The 19,146-nt window shown below is 43.4% G+C and overlaps 1 protein-coding gene across 2 annotated transcripts in view; it reads right to left on the reverse strand.

The window, feature by feature from the left end:
- Positions 1-19,146, reverse strand: part of cables1 (Cdk5 and Abl enzyme substrate 1) — a 36,089-nt gene that overhangs the window by 8,281 nt on the left and 8,662 nt on the right. Inside the window, exons 2-10 of one of the 2 annotated variants that reach the window (XM_017495628.3) lie at positions 18,003-18,074; positions 17,469-17,561; positions 15,251-15,328; positions 9,521-9,629; positions 9,194-9,347; positions 8,117-8,220; positions 6,325-6,431; positions 6,027-6,234; positions 274-5,255 (exon numbers count right to left, since the gene is read on the reverse strand). In XM_017495628.3, coding sequence (XP_017351117.1) covers positions 5,115-5,255; positions 6,027-6,234; positions 6,325-6,431; positions 8,117-8,220; positions 9,194-9,347; positions 9,521-9,629; positions 15,251-15,328; positions 17,469-17,561; positions 18,003-18,074 — 1,066 coding nt within the window. In that variant the 3' untranslated portion in view covers positions 274-5,114. Of the gene's footprint in view, positions 1-273; positions 5,256-6,026; positions 6,235-6,324; positions 6,432-8,116; positions 8,221-9,193; positions 9,348-9,520; positions 9,630-15,250; positions 15,329-17,468; positions 17,562-18,002; positions 18,075-19,146 lie in introns of those variants that run through there. The other variant, XM_017495630.3, reaches the window with a different exon arrangement.

Below are 19,146 nucleotides of genomic sequence, written 5' to 3' on the forward strand. Positions count from 1 at the left end.
GCCCTCGTTCATTCTCTACAATAGACCAGCTTGTATAAGTAGCCGATTACAGCATATGATTGTCTTATTGTTTATCTTGGAAACTTCTTCGAGTATGGTAAGATATTTGTGCTTCATTATGTTACCGACCCCTTTTATGGCATGTTTTCATCCCTGATGCTCTTTATTTTTTTGCAAGCCAGATTCACATTTAATGGAGCGGAACGGTGTTTGCTTTCACATGTGGGTTAAAGTACACTCGAGCAGGCTTGCTTTAATGCCGCATGACCTTACCCAGATTCCTTCCGTGTCCTTTTTGTTTTTGCGTCACAGGTTCTTTAGTAGACGAGGTCGTCTGACAGTAGGCCGAGGCAGCGGGCATCGCGTATCCGTCTCGGGTGCAGGAGAGCAGGGATTGGCTTCACGCCGCGAGTGTCGCCCTTCTTTCTTTTCCGTTCGAGAGGTCGTGTAAACGTCCGGTGAGTCACCTTGTTCAAAGTGAAGCGGTAAATCCTCAGCACCACGTTCGGGCTTGTTTACAAACGGGCCCACCACCAAAGAGCAGAGGGGACACCGAGTCACCATGGAGGGGAAGGAGCTAAATCGCTACCTCAGCCAAAGTGACTACCGCCACATATTTGCTTACAATGAGGGTCACTGATGTAACCACGACTCAGGAAAGACCCTCAATAGAGCCTGATTATGGCGATCCGAAGGGGGAATTAGTGGCTCAATGGCGGCGGTTAAGCCAGCTCCATGGCCGTGTGTTTTGTTTTGATCGCAGCGTGACTACGCAGTAATGTTTATCTTGGCCCAGTGTGCGAACCGTCCTCTGGTATGCATCAGACCTTTTGAAGAGACCCATGTGCTCCATGTTTATGGCTGCATCTGAGATTGTGTATGTAGTCTGACTTTTGATAACGTGATAACGTCTGCGCTTGTTAATTGATAGGCCGGACGGATTATCGCTGCCGCGAGCCAGTAAACACGTCTCTGCCAGACGCGGTGCAATTCAGACCTCGACAATTATTAACAAACGTGCTGGTTTCAATGTCGCTCTCAATGACTCTCTGCTCCGAGGTCGAAGTGCGGCGCGGATGCGGCGCACGTCGGGGCTGTCTCGTAGGACCCGGGGTTTTTTCCATAACTAAGCATCGGGTTAAATCGTCAGCGTTTCAGGAAACAAAACACAAATGTATTATTAGTTCACGTGAAATTCATCTATCCGTCTGTTTTCCATACCGCTTATTCTACACCGGGTTGGGCGGAGCCTTCTACCTATCCCAGGAGCCTCAGGTGGGGGACACACCCCGGACAGGGTGCCAGCGCATTGCAGGGCACGTTCTCACACACCGATCAGCCTCCATGTCTTTGGACTGGGGGAGGAAACTGGAGTACACGGAGGAAACCCCTAACGCATGGGGATAACATCAACTCCAAACACACACGCAGGATTCGAACCCCCAACCCCAGAGGTGTGAGGCAAACGTGCCAACCTCTAGATTTGGACATCTCAAGAGTGAATGACTTTGTAGGATTTATAATAGGATATAAGGATCATTATAACCAGCAGATAAACCGATTTTAGATTTAGGAATTGCTCCAAACAGGGTCAAGGTCCCAGCAAGGTCGAACGTCGTCTGAAATAGCTTCCTTCACGTCTGAGGTCCATATTAAGGGTGCTTCTGGCATTGCTAACACCTAGACTTCCTGGTGGCTATGACTTCTGGCTTTGTGGTTATATTTTAAAAGATCATTGATCATAAGCTTATATCGCTTGATGATAAGCAGTGCAGAATGTTAGATTAGACATCATTTCATTTTATGACTCCTGACGTTCTCTGGTTAAAGTAGAACGGAAGACCGACGCACCGAAGTGGCACGAAATGTGGTTAGATTTGGTATTTTTAAACAATGCCACCATGAGTCAGTTTCATTCTGCTGCTTGACCCAGATACATTATTTTATTTATTTATTTTTATTTTATTTATTTATTTATACCACGATGAATTTCCTTCCCGTCCTCGCACTTCAGTTTTTATCAGCATTGGTAATGCCTACGTTGTACTATTACCTGTAACGAATGATTTTCAGATGATTTAGATTTCTACACCGTTTACCGGTGTTAAAACACGTACACGAAGCTCACCACTTACCAGAAACGGTAAAGAAGAGCAATCTGTCATAATTTTGCGCTCCTTATCCTCGGAGCTGTGCAGACGTTTCATTCCCTGCACCTCCGAATAATCCTAAATCTCAATCCGACAACAAAGACAAAATGACAGATTCTCCATTTATTTATTTATTTATTTGTTTATTCATTTATTTATTTATTTAACAAGCAAAACGGCATATTTACACGTGTTTCTCTTCTCTCTTTTTTTTTTTTTTTTTAATTTTTTTTTTTATTTTTAATTTTTTTTTAATTATATTGTTTTTTTGCAAACATCCTCAGTTGATTATGGAAATAACAGCTTAAAAGTTCTCGTCAAGCATTTCTGTCAACGTCGGGAATCTGCTACCGTTGAAACGTACCGTATTTCCTGGAATATAAGACGCTCTGAATTCTCGCTAAGAATCGAGAGAAGGGGGGAAAAAAAAAATCAAGACGTGTTTGTTATTGCACATGATGCAAATGCAAACCTCTCGTTCAGTTGAGTTTTTGTCCTGTTAGTGTTGCAACAGTTCAACTCTGTATTGTTTCCTGAGGCTAAAACGGATGGAGGAGAATCTCTCGACTTGGGTGTGTTTTATTTGAAATAAAACTACCTTTTTTATTTATTTATTTATTTTTTTTATTCTTCTTCTTCTTCTTCTTCTTCTTCTTCTTCTTCTTCTTCTTCTTCTTCTTCTTCTTCACAAAGCGTTTCAATCCTAAAAGTACGTCCTAAATCTGTGAAAACGTAAGGGCGGGGTAAAGAGGACTCCTGAATTACTCGGACCGAGTCGTGAGCGATCGTAAACGGCAGTCTGTTGGTGTTTAAAAAGCTTTAAAAACTTCGCGTCGGCGGATTATTCATCCACCCGTAGCAACGGGGTCGACTCCGCCCTTCGTTTCAGCGTAGGAATTCCGTAGTACGTTCCTCTCGGCCGTTTGGTCAATAGGCTTTAAAGAGACTCTTGGTGCTACTTTTGAGAAAGCTGGATTAACGTACTTATTGTTATTATTTAAGGCGAAAGATTACAACGTAATTGACGGTACAGGAAGCTTTTGTTTTTACTGTTCTGTTCATTTACCACATTAACATGAAGTGTAATCTTTTGGAGTAGTGCAGCTTCTGTAACACAAACCGGATCTATATTAAAGCTAAAAGTGTAAATATACATGAAATTTTCTGTGTTTTAAAAAAAAACAAAAAAAAAACACTAAACAAAAGTGTCTTATAATCCAGAAAATATGATAACCGATTTTTCACGCTCCACGGTTAAAGGAGAGTCTGAAATGTGCCCAATCATCCACGCGGAATTCACATCATTTTGTGATGAAAACGAAAACGATAACAATCATCATGTCTACGGTTTGAAGCGTGACCAGCTTAAAAAAAGAGCAAGTAAAAGATTCGAAGGAATTCCTGGCCCAGTTAGCTATCGAAGTTGGGCCGTGTGTTAATACTGCGTAGGTCTTCGATACACTGAGCGCTGTAGTAAAGTACAACACACACACACACACACACACACACACACACGCACGCGTGCGCACACTTCCCGCTGACTCGACATCTTCAGCGTTGTTGTTCTGCAGTATGACCTTTCGTCCACATCTTCCCTCCTCCAGCGTAGCACTAGAAACGTGCCGAGAGTCCACTCTAACATAGAGCACGGGGACAGTAACCGCGATGGCAGCTCGTCACACCACCACATCTAGTTATTCGTTTTTTGTTTTTTTAAAAAAAACGCCAAACCAAAAAAAAAAAAAACCCCTCAAACGCGTCTGCTGCTCGGAAACACGGAGTGCTGCTTCGAACGAATTTTAGTGAGAAATGTGATGAGGAAATGACGGTCCTTGACCTCTAGCGTTCTTCGACACCCAACACCCCCCCCTCCCCCCTTTCCCCAAAAGTGCAATTTTTTTTATTTTGTAAAAACGTACGAGGTCCTTCTTAAAACAAAAACAGTCGTCGTCATCTCGAGAAGTTGAGTCCATTCACAGGTGGATTTTTAAGGCTATAAACAATGCGACATGCAACAGCTTCCCTTGAGGGTGAGGCGAAGAAGTGAATGCAGCGACGAAGAAAGAAAGATCCACGATGAAAAGGATGCACTAAAAAAAAAAAAAAAAAAACATTCTCCACTACAGTGACTGCAGAAGCTCGGACATGAACCAAACAGTCGTTTGTGAGTCTATTAAAAAAAAAAAAAAAAAAACAACTGCGCAGGCAGGCAATCAGATTTTCAGAAACTTTGGCTGAAATGTTTTTTTTTTTTTTTTCCCCTCTCCCTTCCAGGGGGGAAAAAAAACATCCAGGTTCATGGTCAGGTGCATAGAGCTTCTCTGGGGGTCAGATCAGGAGAGAGAGACACACAGAGGGAGACAGTGAGAGAAAGACAGAGAGACACACACAGAGAGAGAGACAGAGGGAGACAGTGAGAGAAAGACAGAGAGAGACACACACAGAGAGAGAGAGGGAGACAGAGAGGTGGAGAGACATATCGAGGGTGAGAGCGAGCGACAGAGAGAGGGAGAGAGACACAGTGAGAGACACAGAGGGAGACAGTGAGAGAAAGAGAGAGAGAGACACATCGTGGGTGAGAGAGAGAGACCGCGGGAGACAGAGAGAGGGAGAGAGACACGGCGAGAGTGACACAGAGGGAGACAGAGAAAGAGAGAGGGAGAGAGAGAGACACAGAGGGAGAGACACACAGAGAGAGGGAGAGACACATCGTGGGTGAGAGAGAGAGACAGCGGGAGACAGAGAGAGGGAGAGAGAGACACAGAGACACACAGAGAGAGGGAGAGAGACACAGAGACACACAGAGAGAGGGAGACACAGAGAGAGGGAGACACAGAGAGAGACACACAGAGAGAGGGAGAGAGACACAGAGACACACAGAGAGAGGGAGAGAGACACAGAGACACACAGAGAGAGGGAGACACAGAGAGAGGGAGAGAGGTCTCTCCTGACGAGGAGCTGCTGCTAGGAGGTCTGCAGGAGGCGTCTGTAGTGCGGCATGACCTCATGCTCCGGCAGGTGAAGGTTGAACTCCAGCGCCACCAGCACGGGGAACTCGAAGGCGATCAGCTCGCGCCGGTTCACCCGAAACCTCTCCTCCAGTTTCTGCAGAGCAAAAATACCACAGCTTATTTATTATACAGCAGCCCGAGGACCGAACACCGAGGCATCATGAAAGTTGCACACGGTGGGAAAGCTTTAACTCGCGCGTGCGTGTGTGTGTGTGTGTGTGTGTGTGTGTGTGTGTGTGTGTGTGTGTGTGTGTGTGTGTGTTCAGTTCAGCTCACTTCAATCTGCTCTGTGCTGTTGATATCCCTTTTCAATTTAAGCTACATTAACATTTATGGACGCAGACGTGAATCGTCTTCTGGTTCCGATCCGTTTCTCCTGGATCAAAAAGGGCCTGATGTTTTTCCTGACAAATGACATTTTAAGAAATATTTCACGCTCGTCAGGGAAACCGAACCGAGCCGCTGAAGAGGAGAACGAGCTAAATTCTGAGCTAAACTGAGCATAAAGGTTAATGCAGGATCAATCATCAACCAAGAATGCTGTAGTGGGTGTGGCTTAAAGGAGTACTGTAGCCGAAAACACAGAGTACGTCCAGAAAATGATCCGAGCTCTGATTGGATTTTAGCTCTGATTAGCTACAAAAATGTGCAAGAGGACGTCAATCACGTCATACACTGGCCCAAATCACATAAGCAACCAATCTTTGGCATGAAAGAACTACAGTCTTCCTTCAGCATTGATGAAGTTTCTCGTTATCTAATCTAATCTAATCTAATCTTTAAACAACGACGCTGTCAAGTTGCGCTTTCGAGGAACCTAGCTCTCCGCGACACACGCCGGCCGCTGAAACCCGAGCACACTTACGTCTATCAGGAGCTTGACCTCGTGCTTCTTGAGGTCTCCGCCGATCTTGGCCGCCAGCAGGACGCAGGCTCCGGCGCAGAGTTTGCGGTTCTGCTTGTTGAGTTTGCCCTGCAGCACCAGCTTCTCGAAATACACGAAGGCCATGGCGACGGTGGGCTCCTCGAAGCCGCACTCGTCCTGGGCCAGCTTCCGGATCTCTCGCTTCAGGCTGCGGCACACACAAGCAGACGGCAGACATCAGACATCGGCCCCGCTCGCGTCCACTCGACTACGTTACGCGATAGTCGGACGGCTTTACCTCCTGATCTTGCTCAGCGTCAGGCGAATGTGAGGGAACTTCTCCTTGAACGTCTCGTTCATGTCCTTCTTCAGGTCGGAGGGCTTGACGTACTCGATAACCGTGGTCTGCATGGAAGCACAAAGATGGCTGGAGATGATCACGAGCTAGTCGACATGCTAGTGTCGTATCTAATGACGAATTCTCATCTAAAACGATTTAGCATGTGACATGTTTCGTCGGATATCGTCTATCCGTCATCATCGTCAAAAATCCACTCAATGTAAACCAATGATCTGATCGATATATTTATAAGGAAGAGTCTCCGCCCCCTCCCCCAACTTTAACGATGCTAAAAGTGCATTAAAACGGTTTTATTTATTCCCAATTTTTGTTTTTGTTTTGTTGTAATAAATAGTTGTACGATTCTGATAGAAAAATCGTCGTGACCGTTCCAGGGAAAAGGGCCGTCATTTCTCCTCAGAGACCAAACTCCTGGTTTCCGTCAGACGCCCCGAGACTCTTGAAGGTTCGGGATGTCGGAGCGTGACTCGTTCACCCCCGCTAAAAAAAAAAAAAAAATAAATAAATAAATCGAGAGACGGTCCAGCGGAGACGCCATGGGGACACGGAATTACACAGGAAGCTTTTCTTCCTTCGTCTCTTCTGTCGAACAGGATCATCGTCATTTCAGCGCAGCCGCCGCCAAAACCCTGACGGATCGCGGTTCCCGATGGAAAACCGGCGCGTTGGAAACAGAGTTCGAGAGCGGGGGTCTGGGAAGCGGATCAAGAAGAAAAGACGAATCTCCTTTATAACCGCTTGAGTTTTTGAAACGTGTATTTTTAGACCGTCGAGCTGTGGTGCCGTGGACGAAAACATGCACTCTGTCCTACTAGCCGTCCTTCGTGAACACAAAAGAAACGGTCATGACTTTAAATCAGCAATAGAAGGAAGGGGGAAGAAGGGAGGGAGGGGGGGGGCCAAAAAAAAAAAGAGAAACCCTTGACAGGACTTTTTGTTCGAGCACAAGCGTGCTATTCAGCCCAAAAACAAAAACATCGCCAGCGCAGGGAGACCAACCGGGGAGCCTCGTATTTTATAAACACGACAAAGAAGTCGTTTCCGTCGGAACCCGAAGACGTGATAACGTGCAGCGCCGAAAGACAGGAAGACGACGCTAAAGAAAGCCCGGACTCTCGGGAATCGGACGAGTCACTCGGTGCTCTTTCGCGAGTATCTTTCAGAAGGTCGCGAACATGGGAAGACACGAACGCCGAGGTGCGAGAGAGATTTCTTTTCTCCGTCCGTACTTCACTGAGCACCAGGTGGATTTCCTCTGCTTTTATTTAACAGCGGTGAAACTTGCACGAGGACTTTCTGTTCCTTTTTTTTTCGCTAATCCGAGCCCCGAGGCCTGTGAGAACCACGTGTAAAAGAAGAACTTCTCGTCAGGACAGAAGAAGTCTGGATCTCAGTCGTACGGTTGGGTCTGAGAAGTTTACTGGAGACTTCTCGAGTTGTGTCGTCGTGCTACCGGACATCGCGTCTCAAGCGAAATGATAATTACGCTCTCTCGCATATATATATATATATATATATATATATATATATATATATATATATATATATATATATATATATATATATATATATATATATATATATATATATATAAGATCTACCCGTCGCTCTGTGGCTTCAGTTTTCTGTTTTTTATTTTCACACCACAGTGTGATGTTTAAAGTTTGCCAGCAGGACCGTGATGGAGTGAGTGCGTATCTGCGTGTTTATGCTGAAACCCCGAACTCACCATGTAGGAAGGAAATATGAGCACGCGTTTATGTTTTCCACACGGCCACTGAGGGTCGTCCAGAAGGTTGGGGTCGTAGTCCCTGAAATCTCCCACTTCGTTCCCTGCGGGTCATGACAGAGCAAAATAAACATCGGCAATAACCGGGGGGGTCAAATCTGATCCTTTAAAAACACACTCGCTGTTGTAATATACATTGAATTCTCGAGTTCTGATTGGTCAGAGGGTGACTAGTTTTGAACGGCTGGAAATGAGATCGCGCTTTTCATGTTGACGTGCTCGCTCTAGGACGTTGTGGTTTCGATGGTAACGGCTCGTACACTCGTTCCCAGCGATGGTTGTTAATAAACAACCCAGAGACCTTGTATCCGGGAATGGAAAGAGGGCTTCGGCTGACGCGCGTCGTGATGACGTCACGCGGCGCGTCTCGGCCCGAGTCCGCGCTATATCGCGGCGTTTGCTCGATTTTGTGTTCGTTTCTGCGCCCGGAACCTCGCGGAATCCTGGCGTGACTAACTGAGGAAAAACATCTACTTGTTGACATGGGGACGTTTCCTGGAAGGAGTCTCCAGTGTCAGCAGGGCTTGTGGATTCTCAGTAACATGACGTGTTTTTTTTTTTTTGTTTTTTTTGTGTGTGTGTGTGTGTGTGTGTGTGTGAACTTCGACAGAGTTGCTATATAAATAGCCTGTTTCACCGAGGTTCCACGACATTAAACGTAACTATAAATGGATAAAACGTACGATGCGTCACTCAACAATTTGGACTTTAACAACTGTTACAGGAAATCACACCACCTCGTTGTTGACACCCCCCCCCCCCCCCCCCAATAACAGCACGTGCTCACGTCCTCTTCTGTTCATCCAGCTCTCTCGATGATCCACGCATTAAAAACTTTATCGCACCGTTTTCGATTTGAGCTATAATCTCCGAAACTAAAGCGCAGAATGTGCAGATTTGACCTTGACGTGCGCGTCCTTTCTCGTCTCGTACGTAACCAAACCTCCGAACGACCCTCCACGAGCAGACCCTTGTTAAATGAAATGAGACGGCGGTGAAAGGAGCTGGCACACGCACCCGTGTCGAGGCTGCTCTGGTGGCTGTTGGCGCGCGCCAGGATGAGGCTGCGATGGCTGGCGTTACGAGACTGAGAGAAGGACGAGGTGGAGTCGATGGTGTTGCGCCGGCCGAGGACGTTCGTCGGGTAGAGGAACTGCATGTAGGACACCGTCTGTAGAGACACGGGCGTGTGAAATAAACATCTCCGTCACTTAACCCTATAAAATGTCGTCTCTTTTTTTGTTTGTTTGTTTGTTGGAAAAGTAATATTTGGAAACGGAAGGTGTTTTGGACCTACGAGAGAACGCAACAGTTATAAAATAAACACGTATTAAATTGCCTCACCTTGCCGTCAGCGCCCAGTTCCACGCCCTCCAGCCCGATCACCATCTCCTTGGCACTGACGCCGCCTGAGGGGTGACGCTGACGCCCGCTCTCCATTTTCACACCGTCCCTGCCAGGGTGAGACACACACACACACACACACACACACACACACACACACACACACACACACACACACACACACACACACACACACTCTGAGCACCAAACCCTTAACATACACACCAGCCTGCAACATCACTCAGCCTGAACTCACCATGGCAGCTGTTTGTCATGCTGTTTAGGTGGTTGTGTGTGTGTGTGTGTGTGTGTGTGTGGTGTGCTTTAGTGATTGTGTGATTTTTGACTCAATAAGTGTTGCGTGAATGCTTCACTTTCTATATTAAACATCACGTGCTGTCCGGTTGAATAAATCAGGGTCAAATAAATAAATAAACAAATAAATAAATAAATAAGAACTGCTTGATGATCTTAGTTTGTTTTTTTGTTTTTTTTTTAAAAATCACAATTATAAATCTAGCATTTTAATCACACACTTGAATGCACGGTGAATTATTTTTCCAACATCCGTTTTATTGGATCTGTGACGCAATCCTTTACTGCACGGCGCTGCCGTATGGCCACGATTCATTTATCTCCAATTTTTTGATGAGCAATAGTACAAAACTACTATTTTCTTACGTAACTGTAAAAAATTGAGCTTTAACTTTGCCATAATAATAATTTTTAAAAAATTAAAAAACTGCCGTGTCACACGACTGTCCTGTTCTGCAATCACACGGCATGGCGGATCACGAGGTCATCAGCGGAGGGCAATCAAAACTGTATACATTTTTCAATCTATAGCCAAAACTACTTAAAGTATGAAGTGAACATATATTTTTTGGGTCATTTAAACACGTTTATATATTTTGAATGCGCTGTTTAAACGGTAAAATGTCATTGTCGCCATATGGCAACAACACGCGATAACTGAACTGGCCTACATAAAAATAAATAAATAAATAAATAAAAAAATAAAAAAGACACGAGGCTTCTCTAATAGTATATTTATATATATATTTTTCACATTCAAAGTAAGAGAAACTGTTGTGATTTCAGACATTTTGCAACTGTACCTTTTGGTTTCAAGATTTAAAAACATACTTCGCCCAAAACATGTCTGGATCTAATTTTTTTGTATGTATTTTGAGCGAATAAATCACACACACGTACTTTTTTTCTTTCTTTCTAGTAATTCCCTTTCTAACTTCTACATGCTTACTAGGTGCCAATCCCCCCCCATTTATAGTCTGGAAAATGCAATAATTGGAATTATAATCTCATACCATTTTGTATTATCTTTGACTATATGATCCGTTCCACCGTTGCACAATTTACCGCCCTCCCTAAACATTTTTTTTTCCTCCCCAAATTTTGTTTTGATCTAAATGTAATAATTCATGCGATAGAGCGTTAACATTTCCTTTCCATCATTCAGTGATTTGATACCTATTAGTATTTCATTCAATTTTTTTTTATCATTAACGTTCTTTAAGGAACTAGTTCACACCCTAATTCATAGCGCTGCTTTATAAAGCCTTCAAACCTAAAATGATGATCCCTACTATTTAGCACGTCATATTTAGAGGTCATCGTTGGCAAGTTGCTGCGGTATACGAGGAATAGAACGCTTCAGGACGTGCCGTTACTGGAAAATAATCAACTTTGTGGCAGTGACAGTAACACACACACACACACACACAGCGTTGATTATTTTCCTATAACAGCACATCTTGTCATGTGTTTATAGCTAAAGGACTAAAAATCATGATCACAATAGGTGTGTGAAAGTTGCTATATAAATAGTTACACATTCTTTTTCCTATTATTATTATTATTATTATTATTATTATTATTATTATTATTATTATTATAGGTGTGGGATTCTGAATTAATGCAAAATAAAAGGGAACCGATTCATGTAACTGCTGAACCTATGAACTAAAATAAATATTTTCCTTTACAGGAATGCAGCGTGATTTAGCCGTGACGTTTAAGGTGGTCTGTTTCACCCCTGTGTTACATTTCACACCTCGGGGATGAAATTCTTGCGCTTCCTTAAATGTGAATATTGAGGAAAAACCTTGACATTCGAACCGACATCTGCCATGCGTGTACAGGTTTTAAAACCTACCAATCATGTGACCAGTTCTTAAATCTGGCTCTGTGGAGTCAAATGAGCAGGAATAAATAAATAAATAGATAGATAAATAAATAAATAATGGAGCGCACAGAGGCTTAGAGGCACGTTCGCCTCACAACTCCAGGGTCGGGGGTTCAATTCGGCCGTGTGTGTGCGGAGTTTGCGTGTTCTCCCCGTGCTGCGGGGGTTTCCTCCGGGTACTCCGGTTTCCTCCCCCAGTTCAAAGACATGCATGGTAGGCTGATTGGCGTGTCCAAATTATCCGTAGTGTATGAATGGGTGTGTGAGTGTGTGTGTGATTGTGCCCTGTGATGGATTGGCACCCCATCCAGTGTGTACCCCGCTTTGTGCCCCATGCCCCTTGGGATAGACTCCAGGTTCCCCCGTGACCCTGAAGGAAGGATGAGCGGTATAGAAGATGGATGGATAGATAAATAAAGGAGGCTAAAAACAACATCCTGTCTGTTTTTATGGTGCAAGAGGAAGTCTTGTGTTCGTTTCCAACCGTCAGCATGTCATCATACTGAGGCAGGAATCCGAGGCCGAGCTAGAAGACAGATTGTCGGAAGAGAATAAAAATATACTACACAACGGATATCGTGATGATACAAAGTTTACGAAAAAATGTTTATTTTACACAATTCTTTCTTTACTCGTTGTTTTAAGAAATGTTCGGTGTCTTTCGTTTTGGACTGACGCTACAAGGCTAATGTGGCTAACGAGTAAGTGAAGCTTACGGGCCACTGGTTTATCGAGTCGTGTAGCAGCTCAAAAACAGACACGCTGTTGTGTATAAACGTGGATAAGAAGTCGTCACAGAGCTTAAAACAGTCGTGGCTCCACCTTGAACGGTGGCCATCTGGTAGGACGCGCGGCTCGAAGTTTAAAGGTGGAACTGTATGTTAGAAGGAATTTGATGATATACGGCTAATACAGTTCAAATTTGGTTTGCATGTTTAATCGTGCGTATAGAGTTACTAAGCAGGCTTGCCTTAAATGGCTCTCGTATCTCCGGTACGAAACTAATTCAAATCAACACCAAACATGTCTTCTCTGAGCGACTGCGTTGGTCAAACTTTGTGTCGATTTCATTTTATGGCCAAGCTGTAATCATTCCTTTAAAGAATTATGAATGATTCCGGCCATTAAAAGATTAGCCACCAAGCATCCATTTTTTTTTATAGCTGGAAAAATGTGTTCCAAAGAAAACCCAGAAGTACTTCGAGAATCCCACAGCCACCAAGCTGATTTCCAAAACCACCCATTTATTTGCTGAAAGCCTAGACAGCGATGTAGTGACTGAACATGAGGCAAGCGCTCCCTATACACTTCCTATCCAAAACGAAAAAAAAAAAAAACCCCAATCTACTCTCTACAACCATCAGTGTCTCCGGAGAGCGAACTGATACGTCTGTCAGCTCCCTGTGCCAAAATCAATCAGACGAACAGGGGGACGCCGGACAGATTACTACAGCGGGGAAAGCGCTGAAGCGGAGCATGAGCCCAACAGCTACAGCGTCCAGTTTCGAATGGCGTTTATACAAAAATGCCCGAGTGCCCAACGTGCACAGCGTTGCAATCATGCACAAATATCCGTAGCATTCCCACAGAGCACGTTATCGAGCTAGTCAGCATTGATTATTTTTTTTGGGACGTTTTAGACAGAAAGCATCATACGAGGTGTGTTCCAAGCAGAAGAGATGCGCCTGACTTGACTGAAAAGGAGTCTCGGCAGGAGTCACGTTCATTCGGGACGCCCTCCAGAGTAATCTTACATCATTCATCAGCACTAATAGTACAGGAGCAAGCTTGCCAGGGTGGAGGTTTCTCCAAATAAGGTTGCAGGTGGAAAACGCTTTTTAGCTTGGTTAAAAAAGAAAAGAAAAGAGGGAGACGTGTAAAATATAAGCTAAGATTAGATATCGCTAAATAACGCATGCTAGCAGTAGACAGATAGTTGGGTTTTGTTTTTTTTTTATATACAAGATCGAACATTCTTAAAAAAAATTAAGCCAAATCTAAGCCATGATGATGATGATGATATCAAGATTATATCGTAAACCATTGACAAAGTAATTATTGTTAGGAGTTGCAATATGGACATAACTTACTGACTTTAAGGCACTTCTGTGGTTCACGCGATTAAGTGAACCCGGAGTTCGGCATTTCTTTTCCTCCAACCGATAATGTTTATCGTTAATGTTTATTTCGTTCAGGTTTTTTTTCAGTGTGCGATCTGTAAACAAAGCTTCATTCTCAAGGTCATAACCCAGAGTCATGAGGCAATAATTACGCCCAACACTGTGAACTCGTATGCCTCGGAGCTGCTGTTGTTGAAATTAATTTTAAAAAAAAAAAAAAAAAAAAAAACTGCGGTCGGGCGTCCACGCCGTGGTTTTGCCCGAGGTGCATTAACTCCTTCCAGAAGAAAAACATGTTTCAGTCATTCGTTGTGAATGAAAAATAAGCAGGTGCCAAGGCTTAGATAGTGCCAAGAATTATAGAGGCTAATGCTGGAGCTGTGAACGGGAGCGAAAAGAAAATAAGCCGTATCGTTTCGATAAACGCTGATTACGCTGCAGCACCAAAAAAAGAGAAGGGGGGGGGGGGGGGGGGGGGGCATCAATCGTGCTTTATGTTAATTAATGTAACTACTAATATCCATGAATAACATGTCCAGTAATAAAAGTGAAGCAGCAGAATAAGCACACCTTTTGAGCTTCATCATGCTAATCTGCTAGCGCTAGCCATAAGCTTCCATTACTTTTTTCCAGTGCAGAACTAAAAATGGACAAACTACGTGTTTCCCCCTTAATCATTCCAGAAACTAGGACAAAAAAGAAGCAGAAGAACAGAACAGACGGAGGGGTGGGAAAAAAAAAGAGTCCTGTGGGAGTTTAGCTTACATAATTAAGCAGGAGTCTGAAAACTAGCTGCACTGCTAGCTACAACAGCTCTCCAAACAATTAAATAATACAAGATTCTGATAGTGTGTTAAGATTTTTCACACACACACAAAAAAAAAACCCCACATTTAGGACAGGGACATGTTCCACAAAAATAAATTTGGTTTCATGTCAGAAACAAGAATTTTCCCAGTAAATACTCAGCTAGCAAAACGACATGCTAGTTGCTGTAGGGTATGCTAGCAAGCCCCAAATAAGAAGTCAGATTGCTAATTTTCAGATGTTTTCCCTCACAATCTGACTTGCTTCCTCACAGAAAAGCTCTATTTAAAAAATAAATAAATATATATATATATAATAAATCAAATAAATAAAGATATAAACACTAAACAGAATATTGCACTGTTTACATTTTGGAAGAACTACTTCTACAGCTAGCAATGCAGCTCATTTTCATCCCTCATCTTAATAAGAGTAAAAAATAAAAAATAAAATAAAATCCTTGATCCGTTCTGCCTTGAGAAGAGATTTGGGTAAGTAAAACTCGTGTCATTTATGAGGTAAAATAAGGAGGAACTGCCGAGGTAAAAGCGGCGAGGCGTGATGAAGTAGAAGGTTTACATGCTGAGGAATACATACCCTGTTTGGCTACAATCTCGATAGGGCAGGACAGAAAATACACTATAGAAGGATCTTCTGCCACTGATAAGGACTATCCTATAAAGACAAAAAATAATAAATCAACTAATTCAGCGAACTATGCTGAGAACAGATCAGGAGATGGAGCCATACATTAGAAATAATAAATATATATATATATATATATATATATATATATATATATATATATATATATATATATATATATATATATATATATATAAATAAGTAGATGTATATATACACACAAGAATCTGGTGTGTGAGTGACAGTGTGAATAACATTGATTTTAAGATGGGGGGGGGGGGGGGGTCATGCATACATTCTTGGAAAGAAAAATGCATTTAGGAAGAAACAGAAGAAAAAAAAACACAGAACTATTGAAGAATAGTGATGATAGTGAGGATTTAGAATATTCAGCTGGCACGAGAAAACAACAACACACGTGACACTGTTTGCATGACTTTCTACGAAACACACGTTCATAAATCATTACACCGGTTAGTAATGATTCCTGCGAAACGTTTATATTTCTACAAACTCTCCGACGACGCGTCCTAAAGCTCTCATAACGTGCTAGGTTCTAATTATTACTATACGGCGAGGGGAAATACGTATTCAGACACTTTTGTGCTTGTTCTTTAATGTAAAGATAAAGAGCTCGGAATTGTCTACATGCTCGCGTGTGAATGTTTCAGAGGAGTTTCGTCATCAAAGATGATGATGATGATGGAGTTCATCGAGTATCGTTCTCCGTGTAACTGTCGTTCCTGCCGCTTCCAGGTCGTGGGGCAACTCTTCTCAAGCGACTCGTGGCTTCTGGAATACTTTCCTTCTGGTTAGTCGGAGAGTACGCTGTGAAATCTCGCATGGCGCGTGATTAGTTGCGATTCCATGAATTTCCCGCCTACGTGTTCTCGAACCGAATGCACACGCCTGGGCAAATAAAACGGGCCGAGCCAAAATGGCAAAACATGAAGATTTTAACGGTCTTAACAACAAATCATTGGTCGGAAAATGAGCAAGAATTCAACCAATGCACTCCTGAGACCTGAGAAATAACAATTAAATAAAATAAATAAATAATAATAATAAGAAGAAGAAGAAGAAGAAGAAGTTTACCCACAAAGCTTAAAGAAATCAAAGAGAAAACCGATTATTTAATATTTAAATAAAATATTTTGGTTATACTTTTTTAATATTTTATTTGTCTAATATATGTTTAATATTTGCTAATTTCTTGACCAATAACTTCTTGTTAAGACCATTTAAAGCTTAATATTCCGCCATTTTGGCCCAATTTTTATTTTTTTGCCAGTCCAAGAGTGTAGTAACCGGGATCTTTGTTTATGTTTATTATGACACATTTTTTCCCCCCTTCATATTTATAAGTCAAAAGTGTGTAAGCGTGTGTAAATTTAAAGCGGACAGACGCACTGAAAGTATATTAAAGAAACAAAAACAAAGAAGTGTCTGAATACGTATTTCCCCCTCACGTCTCGCGTTCTCGACGCGAATCGGATTCACGAACGACGCGAATCCGCCGTATTTCCGCTCGGCAGCCGTTACGTTAAAATCGCACCGCTCTATTCCTCCTTATTCGCTGTAAAGTTGTACCACATGACCTCTATACACACACCTGAAGCACAGCGAGTCTACAGAACAAACAAGGGGTCGAAACAACACCGGAGACCTAAACCGAGTGAATTTAATACGACCGAAAACGTCCGCTTTTAACGAGAACTACACGTCACGCGCCAGAAGTACGTGCGATTTCATTTCTATTCGTTATTAGAACGTCATGTGGTGTACTGAAACTGAACTAACCAGGACCTGTGCATAATTATACTACAACTGTGATTATTTATTAACAACGATTAATATTCATTTGTAAATGTTTACAGGTTAAATCAGATGAATTAAGGCTCAAGCACCTCGCAGTGTTTCTTCAACAGTCCTGGGATTTAAACTCGCACTTTTCTGATCGCCATCTTAGAAGCGTAACCACCGACCCGCCGCCGCCACCACGATTACGCCTTCTTTTTAACATGAAACAGCTCTGAATCGCTCTGAAACTCTGAATCGAATGGAAAACCTCAAAGCTGGCTGCGTGCCAGGAATAAAAACGGCTGTTTTCTGTCTGTCAAGGATCCAAAATGTTCATGGGATCTTTGTGAGTGTGTGTGTGTGTGTGTACCTTCCGTTGTGGATGTCGTGCTGCCTCATGTTCCTGATGAAGTGGACCTTCTTGAAGCTCTTTGGTCGAGGTGAACCCGATAAGGTTCGGCATCTGAGAGAAACGGAGAAGAGTGTAGAATGAGCGTACTCTACTATCATCGAGTGATCTGTCCGTCACGTAGGAGGTCGCATTCTTCCTTCCAAGAAGATCTAGCTACAACGATTCGTTCGGCCCCGCTGAATTTGTTAAGCACGAACCGGTATCGCGTTTAGCTCGCATTCGGCCTGGTTTCTATGGATACTGTGGATGTTCCGGAAAAAAAAAAAGAATAAATCAAGGGATCGGGATGAAATCATGCTGCAGGTCCAATATGATGCGGACCTTTCTACCTTTAAAGCACCAATAATTCAATATAATACGACAAAGAACCGGTTCAATGCGACATACTCTAATAACAGTGAGATTCAGTATTGACAAAAATGTCAAATAAATAAATAAAGAAAGAAATAAAACAGGCGTGTGTGAGCGCGCATGCTGTGAACGTCTCCATACCTGCGAAGAGGCGCGTTCTCCTCAATGTCCTCCAGAGTCTCCAGTGAGGACCGCTGGGAAATCAGCCTCCGCCTGAGAACGGAAAGACAACGAGAGTGTGTGAGATTCTATACACAGCTGCCGCGAATCCGGGGTGTCGGAAGGGGAGGAGCCAGTTTGACGTCGGCTTCCCAGACAGAGGAAACTCGCCGGACACTCGCTCGTCACTAATCGTCTGGAATGCGAGAAGTCTATTGAGATAGAACAACTGATAAGCATCGATCGTGTGCCTGAAACGCCGCCGATGCTCTCGTCACTACTACGGAGACTAGATTTCATTTCCATGGTAACTGTCGCATCCCTCTAGGCCGTATGAAACGTTACGCAGTACTTTATCACGTTGACGTAGGTGCTTCTGGAAGACCCCAACGTGAAGTGTTATTTATAAATCCTGCACTGTAATTAGAACTGAATATGAGTTTTAAGCACATGTGTGTGTGAGAAGGAGAAAAGCACGCACCTCGGTATCGTTTATCTCAGAGAGGTCATGCTCGGAGATCTTCACGTTCCTAGGAACGAGAGCAAATGAAACCGGGTGATGGTGTTCCTACTGGAAAACGATCCGTGCATGACCAAATGCGCAACAAGACTTCAAGTTAAAGCCAGAGAGCCGCAGCCATGCATGTTCCATAGCGCTTACACAGGGTCGCAGGGAACCTGCAGCCTATCCCAGGGAACTGGAAGGCAGGGGAAACACTGGACACGGTGCCAATCAATCGTAGGGCACAATATCACACCCATGGAGACACTACGGATAATCTGGACACGCCAATCAGCCTACGACGCATGTCTTTGGACTGGGGGAGGAAACCGGAGGAAACCCCTGAAGCACGGGGAGAACGTGGAAACTCCACACACACACACACACACACAGCGGAGGCAGGATTCGAACCCACAACCACGGAGGTGCGAGGCAAATGTGCTTGCAAATGTACATCTGCGCAAAAAAAAAAAAAAAAAAAAAAAAAAAACGCATCCATTCAGTTTATTCATTGGACACGGACAGCATCATCCTACAAAGCGTCTCAGATTTTCCAGATAGCACAGGAGCTGTTCGAGTCGGAGACGACTTTTTAAAGAATCTTTCTTAGTACAATAATAAACA

This window comes from Ictalurus punctatus, chromosome 20, assembly GCF_001660625.3.
Source record: "Ictalurus punctatus breed USDA103 chromosome 20, Coco_2.0, whole genome shotgun sequence".
NCBI lineage: Eukaryota > Metazoa > Chordata > Actinopteri > Siluriformes > Ictaluridae > Ictalurus > Ictalurus punctatus.